Source organism: Anser anser (assembly GCF_964211835.1).
Source record: "Anser anser genome assembly, chromosome: 6".
Classification (NCBI taxonomy): Eukaryota; Metazoa; Chordata; class Aves; order Anseriformes; family Anatidae; genus Anser; species Anser anser.
This window is the reverse complement of record NC_139726.1, coordinates 30,168,695-30,194,527: the sequence shown is the minus strand read 5'-3', so window position 1 is coordinate 30,194,527 and position 25,833 is coordinate 30,168,695. Positions and strand designations below refer to the sequence as shown.

Sequence of the window (25,833 nt, the reverse complement as noted above, 5' to 3'; positions counted from 1 at the left end):
CCTTGCGGGCTGGATTTTTCCATAGCACTTGGCACGGGCTGTGCTCCCTGGCCAGCACTGCTGCCAGCTGCCAGCATCGAGCCCCTGCTGCTCGGCACACAAAGTGGGACTCCAGCACGATCAGCAGGGTGGGCGCAGATAACTATATATATATATTTTTTTTCTTTCTGAATGTTCCGGTTTCTTATTTCTGGACTTGAACATCAGAGGCAATCCACAGCCTCTTTGCTGGGGCTTGGCAGGGTTTGTGCCATGTTGCACGCAGCCTCCCGGGGTGGGACCTGAAGCAAACCCATGGGAGATGAGGGCACCGTGGGAGGGACTGAAGGTCCCCGTGTTTCTGCAAGTCCCTTCTCGTTTGCTAAAATAACACGTTTTCTTCTCTCACGTCTCCCAGGAGTTGTTCCGGGGCGTACGTGAGTTCACACAAACATGTTCTTTCTGGTACAAAGAGCTTGTGTTTTGTGTTGTCTTAAGGAGCGTTTTATCTTTGGTTGGGGGTTTTTTTTGGAAAGATGAAAGCATTGGCTGTGCAAACGTAAGTGGTAAAGTAGGAGGAGGAGATAACAGAAAGGTGACAAACTTGGGAATCACCAGGGTATGTGGCCCACAATGCTTGTGCCAGGCTTCTAGAGAAAAAACAATAGCAGGCAGCTCTTCCTTACCAGCAGGGCTCAAAGTACCTTACAGAGGGGGCCAGGATGGCAGGGGCGAGATGCTTTGTCCCCAGGACTCCGTCTTCCCAAGGTCAGCAGCATGCAAGAAGCCGGGATTCACACTGCAGCGTGCTGGCTGCAAGACCCTGCTACCGTGGTGGTGGCTCCAGGGGGAGGTCTGCGCTGTCCCGGCAGTGTGTGGGGATGGATTTAGTGGGTTTTCTTAGCTTTGGAGAGTCGGGCAGGCTCAGGAGATCTGGCTCAGCATGGCCTCAGCTCCTGAGCGTAATTCTGGCGTGCTTTCCCAGACACGTCAGCTGGCGCTGTCTGAGCAGATGCTCATCGGCTCTTCCAGGTCGTGGGGTGTCCCCCGTGCACATAACAGCCTGGGTTTCTGGAAGGAGTCTCTGCTGTGCCCGTCTCCATGGTTTTGAGTCACATAAAGTATAGTAGCAGTGACAGAAGCAACATTTTCAGTGAATTTATTGTCTAGGATGAATGTGCTCCATGGGTAGGGTAGCTATGGAAAGTGAATTTCTAGCTACAAAGAGTTAACTTCACTTGTATTTAAATAATGCTGACTATGTTTTAAAACTTCCAAAACCACTTCTGTTATATTTGTTTTGTTTTGTTTTGTTGTTTTTTTAGGAGAGCTAGGGGATCTCGACTTTGGTAAATAAAAGGTAAGTGAAAAATAATTAGCAGCAAGTGACTGGGGTTGGTCTTGGCTTTGGTGTGGGAAGCTGGAGGAGGAGGATGAGCGACTGGTTACAAGCTCTTTCTTCTCTTTCTACCTTTCAGTCCGTGGCAAGATGCAGCCCTGATTTGACCGGTAGCTCACGGGCTGTTAAGCGAGAGGTTCACCCAGCCTGGAAGGTGCCTCTGGCTAAAGGGTCTGTGCAGCCAGAGGGGGAGGGTTCCCCTTGAACTTTTTCCCCTGAAGGATCTGATGGGCTTTTTATTATTACCCGGAGAGAACACGCCTGTGAGCACGGCAGTTTGTGCAGGATTAGCTGGCTGCCTTGTGTCACCGTGGCTCTTTTCCTGCTGTTCCCCATGGGTGTGAGCGTGCTGCGAGCAGATCCCTGGTTTGGCCAAGCTGCTGGGAGGAGCAGGTTGGCCGGGGACATGCAGCATCCTCCCCACCACCCTTTGGCAGCGAGCACCATGCCTGCTGCCCTTCGTTTGGCTGCACGTGGAAGGTCCTGGCTCCGTCTCCAGCCCCGTGCTTGGTACCGGGCAGCCCCGCGAGCCCTCCCTCTTATCAGCAAAAATTCTCAGCAGTCAGGAGATTTCCATCACCGGCTCTCGGATGAGCGCAGGCTCCTTGCAGTCCTCTCCCACCTACCCCTGGTTGCAGCGGGTGCTTGTTGGAGGAGGGCTGGTGCCGGTGGGATTCGCAGCCCCGGAGCCTTGGGACGGGTGAAACGGGGTGGTAAGCAAGGGTATTTTCATGCAGCTAATGTGGGAGGTCGAGGAGGGGCCTCTCACAGCTCACTTGTCCCCTTGTGCCATGGGAGAGGGTTGACAAGGACAGAAGTGACCAAAGTCAGCTCTCTCAGTTCGCAGCACGTGAGGGAGCCGAGCACAGAGGTGCTGCTCACCCTGCAGGGGCTCAGGTTTTCCCCGTACACTGCTCTGGACATTTGCCGTGGTCACCAGCACTGTTGGGCAGCTCCCTGGGCTTGTGCGTTTTGCCCCATGCCTGGGGATGCTCCCAGGAAGCCACCCCCGGGAAGGGAGCAAATCCTGATACCTGCCCTCAAGGATTTTGCTTCTATGTGCGTCCGAGCTTTTATTGTATTTCTTTGCCTGCAGACGTGGGGATTAGACCGCCGATGAGTATTTTTCCTGAAATTGCTTTCTGCACTAATCCAGTTTAGCCTGGCTGGGATGCCTGTGCTACATCTTTGATTTGTAGTTCAGCGGTGATTAAATTCCCTAGATAAGATACGGGCCTCTTTGTCAATCCAGCGTGAGAATAAGGCTTAAACAGAGGTGCTGAGCAGGGGAGGCTCAGCTGATGGTAGAAATAACCGCTGTAGAAATAACCGCCAGAGGTGGACGTGTACTTTAATCCCACCAGTATTGGCTTGGTGTGACCGACGGGGCTATAACGGGGGGGGAGTTTGGGGCTTGCTGCTGCTGTCCCCATCGTGCCACCATCAGGCCGGGCTGGGCAGGATGGTGGGCACCGGAGTCTGTGGGGTGGACGAAAAGCAGAGAAGGGAGCACTGAGGAGCAGGAGCAGGCTGGGCTGGGGCTTGGTTTCCGGGCTAAGCCACCCCTCCCGACGAGGAGCAGCATCCGCTGCAGGGAGTGGCGGCTCCGTCCTGGTCCCCCGCTGCCACCGGGGTCTCGATGCTGCTCCTCATCCCGCTCACCAGGAGAGCCCCCACGGCCCACGGAAGGGAGGTCCGGGAGCAGGCATTCCCCAAATGGCTCTGATTCAAGACCAGGGAGATCCTGCTCGCCGGGGACAGCACGTGGAGGTAATTAGCCTTGAGAAGCCACGAGCCTTCGGCTCGCAGAGAGGAGTGTGATGAGGGTCTGGTGTTCGCGTGTCCCGTCTGGGTGTTGTCCCCACCAAACAAAACTTATTTGTAGCCCAGGCTAATGCAAAGCTGAGTCTGCTCTGCGAGTCCCTGTTGCAAATCGCTGTGTTGATTCTCTTAGGGGTGAGTCACAGGATGTGAGTCCAGAGGCTCGTGATGTCCCCCGGGCGCAGAAATCCAGCAGGCAGGGTGGGGAGGAGACAACAGCTGCTGTCACCCCGTAGGATGTCAGCACAAGGAGCCGTGCACGGAGAAAGCAAACTCGTTTTTGTGCTGGTGGTTGGGAGTTTGGGTGCCACGCTGTTCCTGTCCAGGAGCAATGCGATCCTTGGTGCTTCTGTGCCCTGGAAAGACAGCGAGAAGGAGCGTGGTGCCAGCCAGCAGCTGTGGGAGCGTGCTTGGTGGTGCTTCTCTAAAGCTTTGCCCAATGTGTAACCCCCCGAGCCCATTTAGGATTTGGGGAAGAATAAAATGGGGGAGTCTTAGTGGAGGTGGCCCTGTGCTTCGTGTCAGAGCGGGGCATGCAGCTGGTAGATTGGATTTTTTGCCTTTCCCTTCCGGGAGGAGCAAACTGGCATGAAAAGTGGATGCAGGTGCTTTGGAGCTGGTTGTGTGTTGAGATATCGTCATCTTCCTCGCTTGCACTGGGCTCCTCGCCTCATCCCCGCGTGCTGCCAGACAGGGACATACACGGGGGGAAAAGGTCTTCACTAACTCACCCCCCGTTTCCTTTCCTCCACTCATTAAGGATGCTGTTTATTGCTGTGGGAGAACAGATGGAGCTGTGGTTTTTTTTCCTATTCTATATTTAAAGTGCTTTCAGAGGAGTTTGCAGACCATTGTCTCAGCCATGGCTATAGAAGTGACTTCTAAACAATTCCTGCCACGGCAACCCAGCACCCGACTGTCCCCTTTTATTCTCACGTAGTCCAGGTTTGAAGACGCAGTCTTATTCTTGCTGATTTGTTATGTCCCTGCTCTGCATTCAGAATCAGCCCTGTTCCTCCCCTGGGACTGTCAGCTCCAAAACACTGCTCTCCCCACCCAGTTCCCCTAAAAATTTTCCCTAAAAATTGCAGAGGGGTGGGTGCACCCACATCCTTCTGTGCATGTGGTAGCGTTGCTACATCCAGAACAAGGTCCTGCGTTAGGGAGAGGAAATGGTTTTTCATAATCAGTCATTTTTAATGTACATTCTTGCTGTCTTTTGAGATTTGGGATGCATGTAGGGCTTATTTTCCCAGCTGTTTCTCCGCACGATCACATCTGTCACAGACCTTTAGCATAAAGCTTCCCATGTAGCAGTTAAGGGAAGACTGGGAGGGGGAGCATCCCTGCACATTCCAGGCACTGCGAGGCTTGTGGGTATGTCTGAGATTTGTCAGTTCACGGCCGTGATTACTGATAGTAAAAATATTTGGCACTGGACTACCAAGCAGGTATTTGAAAATGTATTCGTGGCTTGCACTTCGATTCTCAGGAAAGCCACTTATCTATGACTGGTTTCTTTCTTGCTCAAGAAGCCTTCATGCAGTGCTCACCAGGCAGGGGTAACCTTTGGGCTGTCAAAGTATTTGTTTAGTCTAGTTTTTTTTGTTTGCTTTTAAGAGGATTGTGTGCAAGAATTGCTGAAACTGGGAAAAATTCACCACTTTAGGTGTTCCTGTGACAATAATGCTGCACATCTAGAGCTGGAGTCTGTGCCTGTGTGGAGCCGTGGAGGGCTTTAACCCTCCAGCCCAGCAGCAGAATCCCTACAAGACCCTACCAAGTTTCTGCACGGTTTGCCAGGGGCAGAACCCAGGGTGTGCAAACCCCTCTCCCTCCAGAGTGTTCCAGCGGGACCCAAAACAACTGTCTTCTCCAAGGGAAAAGTGTTTCTACAAAAGTTCTCTCTTTCCTTTCCGTCTGAAGCCTCCTGCATCCTTACCCCAACTGCATTCCTGGCATACCAGCCCCGGGATGGCTTCTGAAGTGTCTCAAGCAGGCTGGAGTATCTCCTGCTCAGACTCTCCCGCCTGGGATGCAAATTTCCTCTTTCTGCATTCCAGAAAAGGGCACTGAATCCTTCCGGGCTTGCTCCTCCTCACCCTGCCTGCGGAGACCCACTGGTGTAATAACAGCCAGCTGCAGCCCCGGCAGTTGCTTGTCTTCATGTTTCCTTTATCTCCATATTCCCAGCAGAGCTCTACCGTCTGAGGAATTTGGGCTTGGGAGTTATTTTCTGCTTGATCTGGTTTTCAAGCAAGGGAAAAACTTGTATGGGGCGGGGAGGAAGGGAGAACAATGTTAGGAGGGGATTAAAAGCCCTTTGGGTTGCTGAGCTCGAGCAGGGAATTTGGATTTGGATATAGCTTTTGATTGCAGAGGGCTTTATGTTCAGAGCTGGTGGTGCTCTGTATCCAGGCTGGCATGTCTGCTGGGGGTCTGACCTGGATGGTGGGGTTTGCCAGGCTGGTGCTGGAGGCGTGTACCTTCTCCCTGGTGCAAACCTGGGAGAGCAAAGCGTGGCTCGGGCTCTGTGCTGCAGCGGTGCTGTCAGCCAGCAGAGCCTGCCTGCTCGCCCGCATGCTCCTGGCCTTTCTGGCCACCCTCCAAGCTGCAGAGCAGCCCTGGTGACACCAGAGGAGGTATTGCCAGTGCTTGCATCAGCCACTGTGTTTGTGGTCAAAGGACCAGCGTGTTCTGCAGGCAGCAGGAAATGGGTTAATTTTTCCCTTGGCTCTAGTGCAGCGATGTGTCTGTTCTTCCACAATGTTTAACCCTGTAGAGTATTTTTGCAAGTGTTTCTGGAAAAAAAAGAAAGCAGCTGCTGGACCTTTCTGTCACCACCCTGCCACGTGGGTTAATCCCCAAATCCCATGTCAGTAAACATCTCCAGCAAGTACCCACTTACCAGCCTGGAAACTCTGCAAGCAGCCAACGGAGAGGAAGGCTTAGCCTCATCCTCTGCTGCTCAAGTTCCGCTAGCATCTGTGGGATACCAGAGACAGCACACGGGGATGTGGTTTTGAGGTGATTTAGGAGAGTGACTCTAATAAGCCACCAGCTCCACAAGCTTGAGCAAGTCAGGCAGGAGGGTAGAAATGCCACCCCATTACCTCCTCCGCGTGGCCAGCTGCGATGCCAGCGGTGTGGGCTGGACTGGGGCATGGCCCCAGAGCTGCATGTGATGGCTTGGCAGCTGGTGTTTCTTGTCCTATGCTGCCCTGCTGGAGAGCACAGCTTTCAAAGAAGCTGCCTGAGACCTAACCCACAGCCTTTTTGTCATCGTCTTGTTGCTTGGGTCCTGTGGTGACTTTTTAAGGGAATCCCCTGGGGCAGCCTTGTGCTGTTTGCAGGACAAGGTAATTTCTGTATTCGCTCTAAGCACCCTGAAATCCATTTACACTTTGGGTCTGATAGATGTAAGTGAAATGGGGAAAGGGTAAGAGATCAGGGAAGAGGAGGGCAGTGTGAAGCCAGGTGGTGGAGGAGAACAGGCTTTGTGGCAGAGGAAGAGGTCTGCATTTGTGGGTGCTGTCCCAGCCTGGTTGTGTCTCTGGACAGTCCCATTGGTGAGGTCTGGGAGAACGGCTGCAAAGGGGTGTGCACAGACTGTGCAACGCCTGTGAGATCTGTCATGCTGCTGGCACCTTGGGAGCAGCTTCTTAAAGCAGAGGCTGGTTTGTACAGGGTGGTGGCGAGCAGCTGTGTAATGCGAGGCCAGGCTGTCCTTGCTATCCAGAGTATCCAGAGTCCTTGGTGATTTGTAGGCAGCACCTTGCTTATTAGGAGTACCGAGGTAATCGTTGCTGATGCTTTAAGGAGAATATGACAATATGACCCTGGACATGGTCCTGAACAAGCTGCTTCAGCAGAGGGGTTGGACCATATGTCCTCCAGAGGTCCCTTCCAACCTTAATCGTTCTGTGATTCTCTGATATGAGGAAGTTCTCCTGAATCAGCACTGTAGGGTTGGCTTGCAGGTGCAGAGAGATGATGGCTTTTTCCCTGGAGTGCTTTTTTGATAAGCAAATGGGAAAGGGAGGATGCAGCTGCCCTGAGTCAGCTTGAGGCTGAAGCTGTGGCACGTGTTAAGCTCACGTCTTTCAAGGTGCGTCGTGTGGGTGTCGTGTTGAGAGCTGGTGGCTTTGCTAACGTGCTGGGCTTTGTTTCTGTCTGCAGGCTGGTTCCCCAGGGTGCTGTGGTAACACCGGGTTCTGCAGAGAGGCCATGACCACCTAGCAGTCCCCAGCCCTGGGTGTCTCAGCGGGCTCGAGATGGCGGCGCAGAGGATCCGGGCAGCCAACTCCAGTGCCCTGCCACGGTGCAAGTCGGAGGGGACGCTCATTGACCTCAGCGACGGCTTCTCAGAAAGCAGCCTGTGCGACGTGAAAGGTGCGGGGGCCCAGTGGGCCAGCAGGGGTCACAGCCCCCCTGGGACGGGACACGTATTGACCCAGTGCCACCTTGTCACATGCAGGAGAAGAAATGGCTTCGCCAGACAGAGCCAGTGACAAGACAATTGCACGGGGTTGTTTTCCCTTCCCCAGAACAGATTGTTTGAATAATCCTTTTGTTTCCTTTTGTCACTTTTTTTTTTATACTTTATTTACCTTACCCAGCCTAACAGTTGCATTCAAATGAGAGAGAAATTACTGTTTCCTCATTATAAATGGATCCCAAGAAGTAACTCCAGGTGGAGGTAGAAGTTAGTACGTGCTGAAGGTCTTTAAAAATAAGCATGCACAGAAGTGATTATTTTTTCACAAGGGGCAAGAAGAGACCAGAACATCAAATGCTTTTGCGTTAGTTTGTTTTTAATGCGAAAATAGGAATTACTCACATCCTTTTAGTCATTACTCATTCTCATGAGGGAAGTGATTGTCCCGCTCCGCTCTGCACTGATGCGGCCTCCCTTTGAGCACTGTGTGCAGTTTGGGGCATCGTAGTATAAAAAGGACATAAAACTATTGGAGAATGTCCAAAGGAGGGATACAAAGATGGGGAAGGGTCTAGAAGGCAAGACGTATGAGGAGTGGCTGAGGTCCCTTGGTTTGTTCAGCCCAGAGCAGAGCAGGCCGAGGGGAGGCCTCATGGCGGCCTGCAGCTCCCTCACGAGGGGAGCGGAGGGGCAGGCGCTGAGCTCTGCTCTCTGGGGACAGCGACAGGACCCGAGGGAACGGCATGGAGCTGGGACAGGGGAGGGTCAGGCTGGGTGTTAGGGAAAGGTTCTGCACCCAGAGGGTGGTCGGGCACTGAACAGGCTCCCCAGGGACATGGCCACGGCACCAAGCTGCCGCAGTTCAAGAAGTGTTTGGAAGCGTGTTCCCGGCAGCTCTGTGGATGCGGGTGGTTTCACCAGAAGTGAAACCGCATCTATCTCCATGGCTTCATAGCCCTTCAGCAGCCAGAGCGTGGCCCTAAGCAGGGGTAGCTGAAATCACAGGCATTTCCTGTTTGGAGGTCTGGCAGCTCTTCACCGCAGCTATTAAAAGCTCAGTTATTAAACCCCTTACTGGGGCTTTCTGATGAGGTCTTATGGATGTCTTCAAGTCCTGGGGCTTGGCTTTGCATCATCACTTCAAACAACATGGTCTTGGCAAGATTAAGTGGCCCAAGCTGGGAAGCCTCTTCAAAGCACCAAGGAGAGATGCTGCTTTCTAGCAACATGTTGCTTTTAGCCATGGCACCATGTGGGCTGGCCACGGGACCAGAAGCATCCCTGGGGAGCAACTGCAGGTAGCCCTGCACCATGCTTCTCTCCAGCAAACAGCTCGGGCTGCAGAGCTAAATTAACAGCCGCTTCCTGCCGGGGTGGCAAAATAGTTTCAGTGCAGAGTTTATATATAGTTTTACACTGAATAAATGTCCTCACAACTTTCCTTACCTGCTGGCAGAGGTTGGGCAGGGGAAGTGAGTTAATGATGAATTGTTTAGTTTGTACAAACTCTTCTTTTTCCAATATCTGAGTCCTAGAGTACTTATAGCTAAACACTGTTCTTTGCTCCTCAGTTGCTGTGTATTTCAGTAGTGGTATTGTGAATTGTGCCATGGCTGTACTGAGTCTATTTTTTTGATTTCCACATTTTATGTAGGGCTGTCAGGCATTCTGACATTCTGTGTTTTCCCTTTTCTTGTAGTTTTTGTCCAAGAAGTGCTGCTTGCCTGCCGTTAGTGCCCGGAGGGATGAGCAGTCTGTTCTGCTGTCACTTTGTCTCTGGGATTTTAGGGGCTTCCTGTCTTTCTTAAATCCCCCTTTTCCCTCCAGAGAGCTCTCAAACCTATTGTAGCAGATGGTTTCCCAGTTCTCTTGCTGCTCTGTATTTGAGAAATCCAGCTCTTTTCCCTCTCTCCCCCTTGGTATTGTTTTTTTTAGGTCTGTCTCGCAAGATAATGGACATTTGAGTACTGATATAACATCATCTCCAGCTTATTTCTTGTGATTCTTAGCAGAAGTATGTCCTAAATGTGAGAGCAAAACCAATAAATACAGTGACAGTGTGAACATGCGTAGTGTTAATTGAACTGTTTTGTTTGCAATTGGGATCAGATAATACTAGCAAAACAACTTGCAGCCGGACCTGCTGCTCAACATTGCTGAAAGGGAGATTGGAGATGCTCCTCGGTCTGTGCCAGTGCCGTGGGAGGTCAATACTGTGTTTGTTTCTGCTGGTTCGAATAACATGACGTTGTTTGGAAAAGGAGTTTTTTTGTTGAGGAGCTTTGAAATATAAATGCTACGTATGAGGAGTGAGGTGCTGATTTTTTGGGTGGTGTGACATGAAAAAGGAGGGCTATGATGTGCTCTTAGTGGGTACCCGTGGTTGTTTCTTACCCTGAAACATAAGATATTTCACACATTCAGCAGAGGGGTTGTGGAAGAGTGAGAACATTTCTAGCCTGTGAACGTTACCCTGAGTTACCATGTAATCTGCTTGTAGAAGAGGCATTCACCTTCAGCAGCGTTGTTAACTATTTGCATGGAGAATGAAAAATGGCAGTGCTACAGAGCTGGTGGCCAAAGACATTGGGATACCGCTGACCAAATTTGTAGGATAGTGGTTGTGAAGGATCATGTAAATTCTTCCCATGCAGCACATCACTGAGAACTCCTTTCGAAATTAACTTCTGTTGTTTTAAATGTGAAAATTTAGGCGGGTGCCTGCTATAGTAGCATGCACCCTCAGGAGCTTAGATCTGGACGTGCTGGGCAAAAGAGATAGCTGATAAGAAGGGGCTGTGACTCCCTTGAAACTCCCTCCAACACACCTTTTCGTGCATCATTCATCCGTGAATTTAGAGGCTGTCTCTTCTAGAAGCAGCTGAATGAGGTCCTGAATCAAGGGGGAGGCTTGTTGCTAAGACACTTGACTGCACTGGGAGACCTGCTTTCTCTGCCCAGGCCTTGCTTCCACAGGAGGGTAACAAATTGCTGTTTTTCCTATCTCAACTCCTGCTGCTCTTTCCAGCGGTGTTGATGCCCATCACTCTGGGGAAGGCATTCTTTTCTGCAGCATGAATTTATCAGAAATAGTAAAGGGGAAAGTCTTGTTTAAAAATTTTAGAGGAAAAAAAACAAACATAGGTTTGAGATGCTATAAAACTACCTTGGCTTTACTGCATAAAGTAGCGCGGATTGCTTACCTGAAAGAAATTATTTTAAGTACCTTGTGACTCTTGTGGATTGCTTACAGCTTTGTTTTTCTTCATTTTGCAGTGCCTTCTCCTAGTGCCTTGCTGGTTGACAATCCCACATCCTTTGGAAATGCGAAGGAAGTAATAGCAATCAAAGATTACTGTCCAACTAATTTTACCACTTTGAAGTTCTCCAAGGGGGACCATCTTTACGTCTTAGACACATCAGGAGGTGAGTGGTGGTACGCTCACAATACTACAGAAATGGGTTACATCCCTTCTTCCTACGTCCAGCCTGTAAACTACCGCAACTCTTCCTTAACGGACAGCGGGATGATAGACAATCTACTGGAGAGCCCTGACGAGGGGGTCAAGGAGTTAGACCTGCTTGGAGAATGGACCGACGTGAAAAGAAACTCTCTGAAAACCAACAATAACAACCCTTTCTTGAACGGAGTCCAGACAAACCCGTTTCTGAACGGGAATTTACAAACATTGACCAGCTCAGACAGAGAGCCCAACTCTAAAATGTCTGTTGACTTGTTGCTCTTTGACACAGGGCCTCCTACTTCAACAGTTTCTAGCTCGGTCGCTAATAGCAGCATGGGTAATATTTTTGATGAATTTCCATCCACAAACAGGCTGGACCTGGAACAGCCTGTGAAAAGGGACAATCCCTTCTTCAGAAGTAAACGCTCTTACAGCTTGTCTGAACTGTCTGTTCTTCAAGCGAAGTCAGATACTCCAGCATCGTCAGGTTTCTTCAACGGTTTGAAGTCTCCCACCCCTGAGCAATTCCAGAGCCGGGAAGATTTTAGAACCGCGTGGTTGAACCACAGGAAGCTGGCCCGGTCTTGCCATGACTTGGATTTGCTTGGCCAAAATCCTGGCTGGGGTCAGACACAACCGGTGGAGACCAACATTGTCTGCAAACTGGACAGCTCTGGTGGAGCTGTTCAGCTTCCAGACACCAACATCAGCATCCATGTGCCAGAGGGTCATGTATGCCCTGGGGAAACGCAACAGATCTCCATGAAAGCTATGCTAGATCCACCGCTGGAGCTGAACAGTGACAAGTGCAGCACCATCAGTCCGGTCCTGCAGATCAAACTCAGCAACATGGAGGTGAAAACATTTATTATTCTGGAGATGAAGGTGTCAGCAGAGGTCAAGAATGACATCATGAGCAAGAGTTTGGTAGGACTACAGTGCCTACGGAGCGACATGAAGGAGGGGCCATACACACCCATGCAGCTGAGCTATTCATATGGGGACACGATACAGGTGCAGCTGGAGAATCTAGAGCCTTGCATGTACATTGCGGCCGTAGCTCAAGGGCAGAACATCCTCTACCCTTACACTGTTTGGGATTATATCAGCAAGAAGATCACGGTTGGTGTCTACGGCCCAAAACATATTCACCCTTCCTTTAAAACAGTTGTGGCCGTGTTTGGGCATGAATGTGCACCCAAGACTCTCCTAGTGAACGAGGTCACGAGACAGTCTCACAGCCCAGCTCCGGTTGCCCTGCAGCTCTGGGGTAAGCACCAGTTTGCTCTGTCCCGGCCTCAGGACCTCAAACTCTGCATGTTCTCCAACATGACCAACTACGAGGTGAAAGCTAGTGAGCAAGCCAAAATTGTGCGAGGCTTCCAGATGAAGCTGGGCAAGGTCAGCCGCCTCATCTTCCCCATTGCCTCCCACGACCCCAATGAGCTCTCAGACTTCACACTAAGGATACAGGTCAAGGACGACAAGGATGCCATTTTGACCCAGTTCTGCGTCCAGACACCACAGCCACCTCCTAAAAGTGCCATCAAACCGACAGGGCAGAGGCGGTTCCTTAAGAAGAATGAGGTTGGAAAGATCATCCTTTCACCTCTGGCTGCCACTGCCAAGTATCCAGTTTTTCAGGACCGGCCAGTACTGAGCTTGAAGTATGGCAAGCTGCTGAAAACAGTGGTGCGGCAAAGCAAGAACCACTATTTGCTGGAGTACAAGAAAGGAGATGTCATAGCCCTCCTCAGTGAGGAGAAGATCAGGTTGAAGGGGCAGCTGTGGACAAAAGAGTGGTATATTGGCTACTACCAGGGCAAAATAGGCCTTGTGCACACCAAAAATGTGCTGGTGGTTGGAAAGGTCAAACCCAGCTACTTCTCTGGGCCTGATCTCACCACCAGCCTGTTGCTCGAGCAAATCCTGAGGCCCTGCAAATTCCTGACCTACATCTACGCCTCCGTGAGGACTCTGCTCATGGAGAACCTCAGCAGCTGGCGGTCCTTTGCCGATGCACTGGGGTATTTGAACTTGCCACTCACGTTTTTCTGCCGAGCAGAGCTGGACAGCGAGCCAGAGCGTGTGGCCTCCGTGCTGGAGAAGCTGAAGGAAGACTGCAACAACACAGAGAACAAGGACAGGAAATCTTTCCAGAAGGAGCTGATGACGGTGAGTCCAAGGTTTGCCAAGGGCATCTTAATTCTCCGTGGTGCAGTCCGAGTGGTTAGGGAGAGTGGGAGCTCAGGTTTCCTAATTCAGTCTGTGAAGAATGAAGTGCATTTTAAAGGTCCTCCGCAGGCTGCTCGGCATAGCCGGATGGGAATTCAGGCGTGTGGTAACATGCACTGACAGGCTAATGGGATCGTGGCTATAAATGAGGGAAGCACTGGGTGAGAAACTGCATGTACATATAGTGTGAGGGAAGCAAACAGACTTGCGTTGGGAGGTAGCTAATGTGAAGGCCCTCAAAATCAAGGTGATTTTGATCCAGTGCTTTCATGGCACTGGGCCTTGCTTCTGGGTATTTGCATAGCCTTTGGTGATAGCTAAAAGATGTGCCTGTCAAGGAGTTACCCGAGAGCTGCTGGCAAAGTGATGTCTGTGCATGAGCTCCTGGCTTTCATGGCAACACTGATGAGAGCATGGAAAACTGGAAGAAGGCAAGAAACAAACAGTTTTCCTGTACGGTGCGTGGTAGGCAAACCACCTCTCAGGCTGTGTGTTTATATCGGATCAAATTCATCAAAGCATGCCGGAGAGGGGTTTTATGGCTGCTCTGAGAATGGGTGCTACGACTTTATGTTTATGAAACAACCTAAAATTACTCTGTAACAATTCTGGTTATGTCTGCTTCTCCTCTCCTTGAGTAACAGCTAAACCAAGGGCACTTCTGTGTCGGGGTGCTTTATGTGCAGCTGTGGATCGTGTTTGCAAATCGGCCAAAATGCCTGGCTTGCTTCTGTCCTGACAGCTTCTGCAGGAGTTTGGGGAAGTGCCGTCTGCAAGTATTTCTAGGATGCTGTTAGAAAGTCTCTTATGAGAAATCCTCTTCATGATAACAGCTTCTAGCGTTTTGTAGGAAGTGGGCCAAAGAAAATGCAGGACTTTGTGTCTAGAAGAGATTTCAGCTCTCACGTCTCAACAGTCTGTCTTGGAGAAGTAGATAACTGAGTTATAGTGAATCATGTGTCTTAAAATGCCAATTTAATTAAGAAATAGCAAAAGCTTTGCTTGGCAATGATGTGGACAGGCAGTAGGGCAGGAACATGCAGCATGCAAAATGAAATTATGAGTAGGCAACCTGGGTAAAGAGGGCTGCAGCTAAATGAAGTCTTTCGTATCCCAACGTCCCTTTAATAAGAATGGGGAAATGTGAGGATTGAGCATTAGGTGTAAGGCATTATGACGAGCATGGATCCCTTCATTACTTATGGAAATTTTTTCTGGGGAGTTCAGGGCGGATGAGTTGTGGATGTACTTCCTCTGCCTAACAGCACAGGGCAATTAATAACTCTTTATAAGAAGCTCTGTCTGAGTGTTGGTGTCATTGTGGAAAATGGGAAGATCATTTCCAAAAGTCTGTGACTCACGCCTGTTACAGGGCAATTAGACTGATCACTGGAGCTCTCTTTGCGCACATTCATTTTGGGCGAGGATATTAAAAAGCTGCGTTGCGCTCCCCGGAGGAGCCTGGCAAGCTGAAGGCTGACGGGCTGTAGATCAGCCTGGGTGGGTGGAGGTGCCAGCCGAGGCTGCTGCCTGGCCCCAGGGTTCCTCCAAAGGAAGCTCTGCACCTTTCATCGTTCACCTCCGTAGCTGATGGGGTGAAATGTGTGCTCCTCTTGCTGAGTACTTCCTTGGGCTTTGTGCTGTTTGCTTTACTGGCTTGCAGACATGTCAGCATTTCTTTTATCTATTCCCTTTGTTTCCAAGGGTCAAAAACAGTCTGCAGGTCATGGAAAAGCTGCGCCAAGCCTAACTGGGGAGATGAAGAAAAAAGATAAGGCTCTCTGGGTGCTCACAGAGCAACTAACTCAAGGGGAGGACCATAAGCTGCCAGAAAACATACTGCTCCCAAAGGGATGCATCTCATGCAGAGTCCCAGAGCAGGTTTTATTGTCCTTGGCTAAATGGAGATTAATCCTGAACATTGGCTCCATTTCCTATTCCGTGCAAGATCTTTGTGAGCCTGAGCCTGTTGGTAAAGGATGAGCCCTTTTCCTGATGGAAGGCTGTGCTTCTTCTAAGCCCCTTGCTGCTGTCAGACTTCCTTAGCTTACAAAGAAATATCAGTGAGCATGATTTAAAAACAAAAGAAATTAAATAGATGTTTCGGGGGATGACAACTGAGCAGTAATGTATTTTGCTGCGTTTAAATCTCATTTTATTTGCAACAAATGGACTTGCTTTCTGGTGTCTGCTGGCAAGAACTGGTTGGATTAAAACCTGATCGGGCCATTTCATGTTAGAGTTGATTGTCTCATCTCAAAGGGACTGTGAAGAGAGAAGTGGTAAGCACCCTTATCTGACTTCAGTGTTGAGTACACAAAATTGCCCTGGCAAAGCCATACACCAGTAGCCAAGCATGGAAAAGCCCTGTCATGAGGACTAGTTAATAAATAATCTGCATTTATTTTTTTAATCTAGCAGAAGCAGCAGTGTGTGAAGGTAAGTGAGGGTAAGTGAGTTGCTCAGAAGTTAGTCATCACATCGGAAGGAGAAACCTACCTCTCCCTTCCTCCCTCTCTGCCCATCAAAACCAGACAGCGCGCAGATCGTCTCACTAACAAAGCCTGTAGGAATCAAAGCCCCAGATCTGCAAAATTCTCTGAGCTTGTGCCTGCTGCTGCTCAGACAGGCTGTACAGGGCCGGGCCAGGTGCTCAGTGGGATCAGGGTTGTGGTGTGTCCTTCATTGCCCACTACAGACAGCATTCCCTTCCCGGAGCAGCAGGGATGCTTGAGCTGTGCTCCGGTTTCAGGTGCTTGTTGTACTCCTCGGTAAGCCTTGTCTCCAAGCCATGCCCCAACGGGGAGCAGGTACTATCTCCAAAAACATCTCTGGGCTTAGAGACAAGCAAGTAACCTGGGCTGCCAGACCTGGCTGCTACTGATGAGAAGAGACCTGCGTTCCCTCCCCTCTCCACGGAAAAGCTTTATGGTGACGTGCTTCTCCCACACACACCAGAAGCATCCCTGTGGTCAGTGACAGCAGCCCAGCAGGCAGGTGCTAACTCCGTGTTTCCAACCTTTTGGAGTCCCAGAAAATTCACAGGTTTCAGGAAAAGGCTTTGGGTGGTTTTGGAAACATTAAGTCACATACCGCAGCGTGATCAAATGCACTCAGGCTGCCGCAGAGAGCCATGCCAGGTTTCATTTGAGAAACTTGACCTGACTTGCCGTGCAGTGAGTGCACTGCTTGGTCCTTGGAGCTGGAGTTAAATTGGTGGTGAGATACAGCATTTCCTTCCCTCTGGGTTTTTGATATGCTGTCACTTTTATCACCCTTTCCAATAAATGCTTCTTTTGAGGAAAAGCACTGGTCTTTTAAAAATGCCAGTAGGCATGTCAGCGGAGAGCTGCAGAACCTGTGAGCTTTTTCTTCTCCAGACTACTTTTAAAGTTTACACAGGACAAAGATGTTTCCCCCCCCATTTTGTTCTCTGTATTTGTTGTGACCGCAGCTGTGTGATGCTGCCACTTTTCTACCAAGAAGCAATGAAGGGATGAAGCTGGTTTCTCATCCCTGGTGCAGCCTGCCAGCCCAGGGTTGCTCACGTTGGGTCCCCGTTGCTCCTGCGTCCTGCAGCAATCTGCTGGCTGGTGGTAGTCCTTGCAAGCATGTGGGTCCGAGGTAAAACCTCCTTCCTGCCTTTCTCTTTTCTTTTTTTCTTTTTCTTTCTTACCTTTCTTCTGCCTTCAGGGGAACTTATCTGGTGCCATAGTGAAATTGGTGGGGATGGTTCTGTAGGACGTGGCTTCTCCTACAGAAACAGCACAGGAGGAGGGACAGCTTGCAAGACTCCAGCAAAAGCTGCTTTTTATACAGAAAAGTTATACATATTGCCCTGCACCCCTAACAAGTAATAAAAAGCTGCAGAAATGCTACCAATGCCTTCCAGCTGCAGTGCTCTGCTCCTCCTTCCCCAGGGAGTTACCTTCCTCCATCAGACAATAAAAAAAAAGAAAAAGATGCTCTAATTACTTCTTTTTTATTTCAGTGTCTGGCCCAGGTGATGTGTGCAGAACAAAAGAAAAGTGTTCCCTCAGACATAGCTGGCAGGGAACATGCTTTCACCGAGGCCATGCCAAGCAGGCTGCCCAGAGCAAGGTTACGGGAGAGAAGCGGCACAGGTGCTGGCTGTGACCTTCCTGCAGGTTCCTCGCTCTGCAGACAGAACAAGACAACCCGCTTTTATTTGCTGGGGTTGGCAGGAGGTTGTTAGTGCCTTCCTGTTCCTCAGAGTTTCGGAGCCCTGTGCCTGATCACTGCTGCCTCCGTTCTTGCTCCTGTGCAATTTTGCTCTTGCAAAAAAAGTCTCCTGCAGTTGCACCCGTGGTGCAACTAAATGTAAGGGATGTTTAATGCCTGAAGTCAGGGTTATTTAGAGGGGCACCAGTGCAGAGTTGGCTCCCTCAGGCCAAAAATCCGACCTGGCCTGGGGCTACGCGACGTGGCCCTGCTGCTGGTGCCCCCTCCCCAGGCATCCCCCGTCAGCCCCGGCCCGGCCCCGTTGCACGTTCCCGCGGTGGTTAATGGGACACTAAATATTACTGCTTGCTGTAACCACATCTACGCTTCCCCTGCCAGATACCTTCCAGCCGTTTCAGGCAGTGATTAATGCGTGATAACACTTGGACCCTCCAGGGTGCTTTCTAATTTAAATGCTGTTTAAAAAATCATTAACTAATTTAAAAACTCCATTTCCATCACTGCTTCCTTCTGGGGCTTGCACTGCACTTGGCAGGCACGAGTGAACTCGGTGATAGTTCCCACTTCTGGGGCAAAGGAGAAAGGTTTTTACCCTCGGTTTGGCCAAAGAGGAGGAAGGAAACAATGTGCCCACAGTCCCCATGGCTCCTCTGGAGCCGCGTGCTGGGGGCTGAGTTTGTGGGTGAGAGCAGGGCTGGGTGCTCACGGGGCTGGGGGCAGGAGCGACCATGAAGTGTGCTCTGACGAGTGACCCCGATGCATGTGCAGTCAGTCTTTAGGGCTGGTTTACTTTTTTTTTTTTTTTCTCCATAAGAATAAGTGAAATTGGGGGAGCAGAAAGGGGCACACAGGAAACACACTCATATTTTCAACCAAGGAGAGCCACCGCTCCATAGCTCCTTCCTCAGCTTTTGTGCTGAAACCCCCTCGGGGCTCCCTGCTGCCTGTTTGCTTAGATGCTGTTTGCCGTGATTAGAGGATTGGAAATGGGATTCTGCATTTCAGAGCCGGGATGCAAATTCAGCCTCCCCTGGATGCATTTTAAGTATAGGCTCCTCTGCTTTGAACTGGAATTTGAATATCAAACCATCTCCTTTGCTACGCCGCGTGCTCGGCTGGTGGAGCAGGCTCGGGGCCTCTCCGAGGTTAATAAATGCCTTGGCGAGCACTAACAACGCACAGCTTAAAAGCAGTGGAAAAAAATAGCGCAGCCCAGGTCAGGCCTCAGCAGGGAGCATCACTGGGTACCGAGGAGACGGGGACGGAGCGAGAAGAACAGCCAGCTGTGTCCCTCCAGCTGTCCGGGGAGGTCTGTTCAGGCCGAGGGAGGAGGATGGAAAGAAATGGTAGCATAATCCCAAAAGCGCCTGCTGGAGGATTAAGTCTGCTGTAAACCCTGCTAATCCCGGCTGGGCAGCGAGGGCTTGCAGCAGAGCCCCGTGCCTGCCTGTCATAAATATGTTTGTCTGGCCGCAGCCCTCCATCTCCCCTTGCCCCTCCTCGCTGCCCCGTGTTTTCCCCAGCTCGCTCGCTGCTCGTGATTTACAGGTCGAGCCTCCCAGCTGAAATTCCAGAGGCACGGCGAAGGGAGAAGGCATTTCTCTGGTTACCAGTAGGTTTCAGAGTTAACGTGCTGAGCTGAGGGGAGCAACTTTGCCTCTTTCAAAGCTGTGGCTTCGAGTGTACCAGTTCCTAGCACGTCACTCCTCTCCTCCCATCATTTCAAAAAGCCTTGTTGTTTTGGCTGTCCGCCGCCAAGTGCTGCAGCAAGGAGCCTTGCCCAGCTTTACCATGCGAGCTGTGCAAAAACCAGCAGCTTTCTGGGCAGCCTGCTCGGGTGCCTGCAGGGGCCCGCTGCCTCTTCCCTGCCTGGGCTCCAGCGCGAGAGGAGAGCGGCTCGCTGCCGCCTTTGCGTGCCCTGCTGTTTGCTAAATACTGAGTGTTTGCTGCGTTTGCATGCTGGTGATGGGGCTGCCTGTAAACACAAATTTCAATGGGTCTGGCCGGTTTCTGTGTCCAGCCTTGCCTCGGAAGCGGGGTGACAGCTTGCAGGGGTCTGCAGGCTTCAAAGACATCTGTAGGAAGGATTTACCACCTTGGTACCAGCTCTGTGGTAACCTTGGGAATACCCTTCCTGTTCCTGGGGAAGATGAGTGAAAAAAACACATCTTCTGCCTTTTTCTCCCCCTCCATTACTCCCTTTTCCCGTGTCCATGGGGAAGCAGAGTGTATTTCTCCCAAGGACTTTATGGCTGAGAAATATCAGCTGGATGCATCTCCCCCAGGCCAGGGCCAGCTGACGACAGCAAAACTGCAGTGGCAAACTCCACCGCAGGTGACCAGAGGAGCGCATAGGACAAGGTGCCTCTGTCTCATCTGATTTCTAATGGCTCATACCTGCTGATGGGCAGTCTCTGAGAGAAGACCCCAGAGCGTAATCCTAAATCTGTGCCTCTTTAGGACCATCTGAATCCTCTTCTTCAAGCGGAAAGGGGCGTGAATCTGTTGGCTGCATGATACGATAATACTGCTGGGGAGCTGGACCTAGGACACTCTGCAGAGGTGGTTACAAGTGCGGCACAGATATCAGATCTAAATGGTTATGCCCATAAAAAAAAAAAAAAGCTCTTTTTAAAATGTCTTTTACTTGCTTAACAAGAGGGCTTATTACTTCTCTTAGCACTCTGTGGAGAAGAAATGTGTAAGCACTTTGCTGGAGAAGCAAATGCTGGTCCACAGTGGTAATTAGATTTGAGCCCAGCTTTGCTTTGTGTAAGCTGGAAACAGATAAGGGAATCAACATATATTTGCTTTGCAAATTGCTGGAGTGGTTTCAGATGTTACCATCTTCTCCCAGCTGTTTGTTACTGTCCCTGTGAAAACCAGTGCATGTGAGGATTTAACCCCTCTTCTTCAGAGCTAAAGCAGCTGGGGCTTGCTTGGAGGTCATGCTTGGACCTCTGAGAGCTTTCCCCAGATCCATGACTTCTCTAATAACCTCCCTGTGCTGCTGTGGAGGTGTTGGTGATGTTTCCAGTGGGAACACTGGAGCAGGTGTGCCTCTCTGGTGTTCTGCATCATTCATGGGGGGTTGTCCTCTTTATCCCCAAGCTGTGGTTTGCATCCTTAGTGAGATCCCCTGCTGAAACGCCAAGCGGTGCCCTTGGTCTTCAGCCATCCTAGGGCTGCCATCCTGATTCTGCTGTCGCTGCGGCTCCAGCTCTCAAAAACAAAGAAAAAAAGAGGGTACTTGACAAAAAGGAAAGGCAGCAGCTAGCAAATGCGTCTCCTTTTTGTAGCGCGTGATGAACCTGCAAAGGCACTGCTGCAGTCCGCGCTGAGGCGGGCAGCATGGAGGGAGAGGGATGATTAAACCTTTCTGGGTGGTAAACTGTCCCCCAAGGCATTGTCTGGGGTTTGTTTGCATTGTTTTGATGTTCTTTTTGGTTTGTTTGTTTGCTTGTTTATTTTTTAAAAAGGATGCTTGTTCCATAATGTAAAACACATTTCCATAGACACTAAAGGTTGAAAGGAGGATTTATCTAGGGACGCAGGTTACTCCTGAGGCTGCTGTCGTCCCTTCCACCACATTTAGCTGTGGCATACATTGGGGGATGCTGATTCTGTTGGTCCTCTGATAATCGCCATTTAAATCCTTCCTTTCCTGAGCTGCATCATGGGTTTTCACTGTTGCAACTTGCTTTGCGTTTTGAACAGATATTAATGGGATTTTGTTACCAGAAGATAGGAGTTGGACCTGCTCTGTCCATTTCTTTCTGGCTAAGCTATTGGTACCTAGAAAACTTACTTCTGTGGGTGTCCCTAACTGAAGCAGTTTCTCCTCCCCACCTCTTCAAAGCCAATTGCAGAGAATCTCAACGTGTAGGCTAATAACTGATGAGGAAAGGAGGTGGTTTCTGACCTGACACGTGAAGATAGTAAGCACATCCCAAGCAACGCGACTGCTGCGGTCACGTCCTGCAGTGCTCTGGCCTGGCCCTTTGTCTGGGTTTCCCCGTCTCCTGAGGCAAATCTCCAGGTCTTGCCCCAGAATGTTGTGGCTGGCCCGTGCCCACCAGGTGCTCGGGACAGTCCTCAGGTACCTGTGCTGTCTGCACCAAGGAACACTGCTCCTCTGGGTGCAAGCAGCATGGAGCACAGTGGATTAAGTATCTTGGCTAAAGGCCTCTGTTCTTCTCAGCCCTGAGTTGCTGTAACCTCCTTACGTGGTGTCTGAGGATCTTGAGCAATGGCCCAGAACATGAGGCTGAGGAGGTGGTGGCCAGCCCCAGCTACAGGCCTCATTGAACAGGGGTCGGCATTTCCTTCAATCAATGGGATTACTCCTCTGTCGAGCCTGTTGGCCTAATTTCACCAGCTGTTGCCAGAAAGGAGGTGGGAGGATTTGGGGATGGCTTCTTGAGGGACTTCCCCACGCAGTTCCCTGGGCTCACCCTGACTCTGTCTTCCTGTTTTCTCGTGATGGTCCCGCAGGCCTTGCTGAAGATGGACTGCCAGGGGCTGGTTGTCAGGCTGATCCAGGACTTCGTGCTGCTGACCACAGCCGTGGAGGTGGCCCAGCGCTGGAGGGAGCTCGCTGAGAAGCTCGCCAAGGTCTCCAAGCAGCAGATGGATGCCTACGAGGCCCCGCACCGGGACAAGACGGGGGTGGTGGACAGCGAGGTGAGAGCAGACGGGCCTCGGTCTCTGAGGGTCTCGTGCCTTTCCCAAGCATGTTTTTGCCTGCGGCCACTATACCTCCTGCGTGGTTTTCTGGTGTGTCTTTGGGGAATGAGAAGGATCTGGGTGCGTTGAGGGGGAAACCTGGGGGTGTTTTCTGTGATCAGGGCATGCTGGGGATGGCACCACTTGTGTGCTGGATGTTGAATCACAGACACGAGGAAGGCAGCCACCGAGGCAGGCCGTTAAAGGCTTGGATTTCACATTCAGCTCTGCTCTCTCCTACCCTCTGCCCTGCAGGCCATGTGGAAGCCCGCGTACGACTTCCTCCTCACCTGGAGCAGCCAGATGGGCGACAGCTACCGTGACGTGATTCAGGAGCTGCACACGGGGCTGGACAAGATGAAGAACCCCATCACCAAGCGCTGGAAGCATCTCACCGGCACCCTCATCCTTGTCAACTCCTTGGACATGCTCCGGGCAGCTGCCTTCAGCCCGCAGGACCACGAGGATTTTGCCATCTAGCACAGCTCCCTGCAGTGATACTTTTGTCCACATCTCATTTGATGGTGGTGTCCACATTTCTCTGTGTTTTGTCCCTTTTTTATAGCGGTTGATTTTAAAAACATGTGGAGATTGCTCTCCCCAGGTTTAAAGAGGCCAAAGTTTGCAAGTTCTCAGCAGGACTGGAAATCAGCAGATGACCCTCCACCTGATGGGAATGCATCCAGAAGGGATGGCTTTTCATATGGAATTGATATTGGTTAAACTGTTTCTTACTAAGAAGTTTAAAGGGGGACAAGGGGTGGGGAGGGGAGTGGGAGGGATCACAAAAGAAAACACATTTTTTAAGCATTTACAAATAAAAATCTAATTTTTTTAATGAGCAGTAAAGGTTGTAACCACTTTGGAGGGAAGCTGTTGCTGTTTTTTATGTTGTAGAAACTGCTTTTAAATTATCGTTTTTGAGATGAACATGACTCATGTAAATATGTATTTAAGACAAAGCACAGTGAATGCCCTGTGCCACTGCCGTGGTCAGGTTTTGGCGAACTCCCAGACATGACTGTAGAGCACCATATGAACTTGGGATGTCCTCAGCCCAGCAAGCATCTTACACCAGAAAGGAGCTTTTTTTTTTTTTTTTCCCTATGTTCACAGGCTATATGACCTCTCTGGTTGATTTTTTTATTTTTATTTTTTTAGCCTGCCTGCAAACATGCATTTTATCATCTGTGGACAGGGAGATGCTCGTTGCCTGTGTTCAGATGCGTGGGTACCGTTTTTTACCATGAGAAGTGACACTGCCCCTGGCGCTTGGCCAATGATTCATCCCACCTGGGTGCTGCAGGACGTGTCTGGAAGAAGCTGGAAGTTTGGGGTTCAGCAGAGAACTGCTCCTTGCTGCCTGGTGAGATAGGTGGGAGGGTGGTGAGAGTGGTTTGCCCTGCCATTGCAGCAAAGTGCTTGGGTGCTCCTCTCCAGAATCTCTTGCTCTGGAGAGGAGGCCAGAAAAGGGGAGGGAATCGTTGCAATCTACATATTATCACCTTACCAAAAAAAAAAAAAAAAGAGAAAATGTTTCTCCTATTTGAAATCTATTCTTGAGCTCAACAGAGATGTTCCAGATGTGTTATGTGACTTAATGCTCATTGCCATTGATTTCACAGGGCTTTGAATGGGGCTGTTCAAAGCTGCTGAGTTCCAGATGAACTTGTAAATATCCTTTGCTATAAAGCTGGTGCCATTGAGCTAAATGTTTGTGGTACCAAGTGCCCACACTTTCCCCTGGTGTTTTATAGCTGACTTTTGAATGACCTCCCCTCTTCCTTCTGCCCCCGAGCCTTGAAATATTTTACATGGGAGGGAAATATTTTTGCACAGAAAAATTACTTTATTTTAAGTGCAAAGTCTCTTTATAGCGAAATGCTGCTACCACCGAAAGGTTAGTTGTTAAGGATAATTTTCTTTCAGGTTGAACCAGAAAAAAAAAAGTGTGGGGAAAGTACCTTTTAAAAGCCTGGTAGCAGCACACAAGAAGGGCTGCGTTGGCCTCGCTGCCAAGCAGGCTGGTGGCACTAGACTTCATTTCTCCACCGTGAAGCTCCTAGGAAGCTGAAGGTGACATTAACTCCCCAGCAAGAGACATGTGTGGGGTGATTTGGCCGGCTCATGCTGCACAGCATGGTATGGGCTGTACGGTCCAGGCAGCATGCGGGCATTTGGTGGCCGACGGTGCTGGCACGGCAGCCTCCGGAGGGAATGGTCCTCCTGTGGCACAGCATCACTGCTCTCATTGCCTCTTCCCAAAACTGTGTCCTCAGAAGCAGTCACCCTCACCAGACCCCACAAGAAGTAAATAGCACCTTAGTTTCTCCTCAGGGGCTTTAAGGAGTTTCCTATGCAACATAAAATAGCACAGAAGCAGGGTCTGCCAGCAGCCGAGCCCACGATGTGTTTGCTTTCTCTCTACAACAGCAGGGCACCGTAAGAGCACGTTTTCCTTACACCAAGCAAAAATCTCTAATGCAATAAGGAAAAGCTCCTGCAAGAGACTCAGCCTGTGCCAGCAGGCAGATCTGCTGACAGACAGCAGGTAGAGGGATGGCGGCTTCACCTGCTTTGTCCAGATCTTGGCTTTTGCTGCTCAAAAGCAGCGCGGGCTGTGCAGGGCTCCCCAACAGCTGAGCTGGGCCGGGTTGTTCGCAGCAGGGGAGGGCAGCCCCTACCCTCCTGAGCAGAAGTTTTAGCCTCCCGTGACTCTGACAAGATGGGGACATCCCCAAATAATTTCAGCACTTCCCCTCCCCGCCCTTGGTTTTTCTAACTACCTCAGGTACTCTGTATACCCAGCTTAACATTTCACAGTGGCAGCCTGAAACTTGCCATGCTCAGCCCCTCGGCTGCGCACACCCTCCCTGAGGACCGTGGGAGCACGGCCAGCGCATTTCGGGGTCCGTGGGGTAACCACTGTATTAATTTGTCCTCGTCCTCGGTCAGAAATCCAGTCTCTCCTCGCGTGCTGGGACTGGGCGTGCGTCCTTCAGATGCCTTCTGCCCACTATTCATCAAGCCCGTCTCTGAAACCTGTGTCTGGGCTCTGCATTGCCACAGTTTGTGCAGTAACTGGTTATTGTACTTACCATTTATGTTCTTTTTTTTTTTTTTAAGAAAAATGTTTTTTGAAAAAAAATATTGCAATTAAAGCTGTTACTATTCCAGTGCTATCGAGTGCATTTCATCTACTGCTGTTTCTTCATCTCAAAGCAGCTTTGGTGGGTGAGATTAATTTAGAGGTTTTTCACTGTACAAACAACGGTTTCTCACAGCATGTGTCTGCAGCTAGAGCCAGCCGTCCTCTGGGTCTTGAGTCCTCGATTTGATCTCAAGCAGATCCTCCCTCAGCTTGTGTTTCCATCCTGCCCTCTTGGGAGGAAAGTTGCTGGAAACAATCCTGCTGCGACTGGTGGCTGTCAGAGAGAAAAGCAAAGCCTGGGGAGTAATTTCCCTTCCAGAAGCATGTCCATTCTGGCCTCCTAATTGCTGCTTAAGAAGCTTTAAAATAGGAAAAGATTTGATTGCAAGATCTCTTTTAGTCCAAAGATGTTTTCTGA

At 50.4% G+C, this 25,833-nt stretch overlaps 1 protein-coding gene across 4 annotated transcripts in view; it reads left to right on the top strand.

The window, feature by feature from the left end:
* The window catches only part of SH3BP4 (SH3 domain binding protein 4), a 41,705-nt gene extending 16,261 nt beyond the window's left edge, over nucleotides 1–25,444 (top strand). The window contains exons 1-5 of one of the 4 annotated variants that reach the window (XM_083841374.1): nucleotides 1,311–1,339; nucleotides 7,379–7,591; nucleotides 10,914–13,276; nucleotides 22,034–22,222; nucleotides 22,520–25,444. In XM_083841374.1, coding sequence (XP_083697500.1) covers nucleotides 7,474–7,591; nucleotides 10,914–13,276; nucleotides 22,034–22,222; nucleotides 22,520–22,744 — 2,895 coding nt within the window. In that variant the 5' untranslated portion in view covers nucleotides 1,311–1,339; nucleotides 7,379–7,473 and the 3' untranslated portion in view covers nucleotides 22,745–25,444. Of the gene's footprint in view, nucleotides 1–1,310; nucleotides 1,340–1,372; nucleotides 2,092–2,128; nucleotides 3,149–7,378; nucleotides 7,592–10,913; nucleotides 13,277–22,033; nucleotides 22,223–22,519 lie in introns of those variants that run through there. The other 3 variants (XM_083841373.1, XM_083841372.1, XM_083841371.1) reach the window with 3 other exon arrangements.
* Nucleotides 25,445–25,833: the final 389 nt, after the last annotated feature.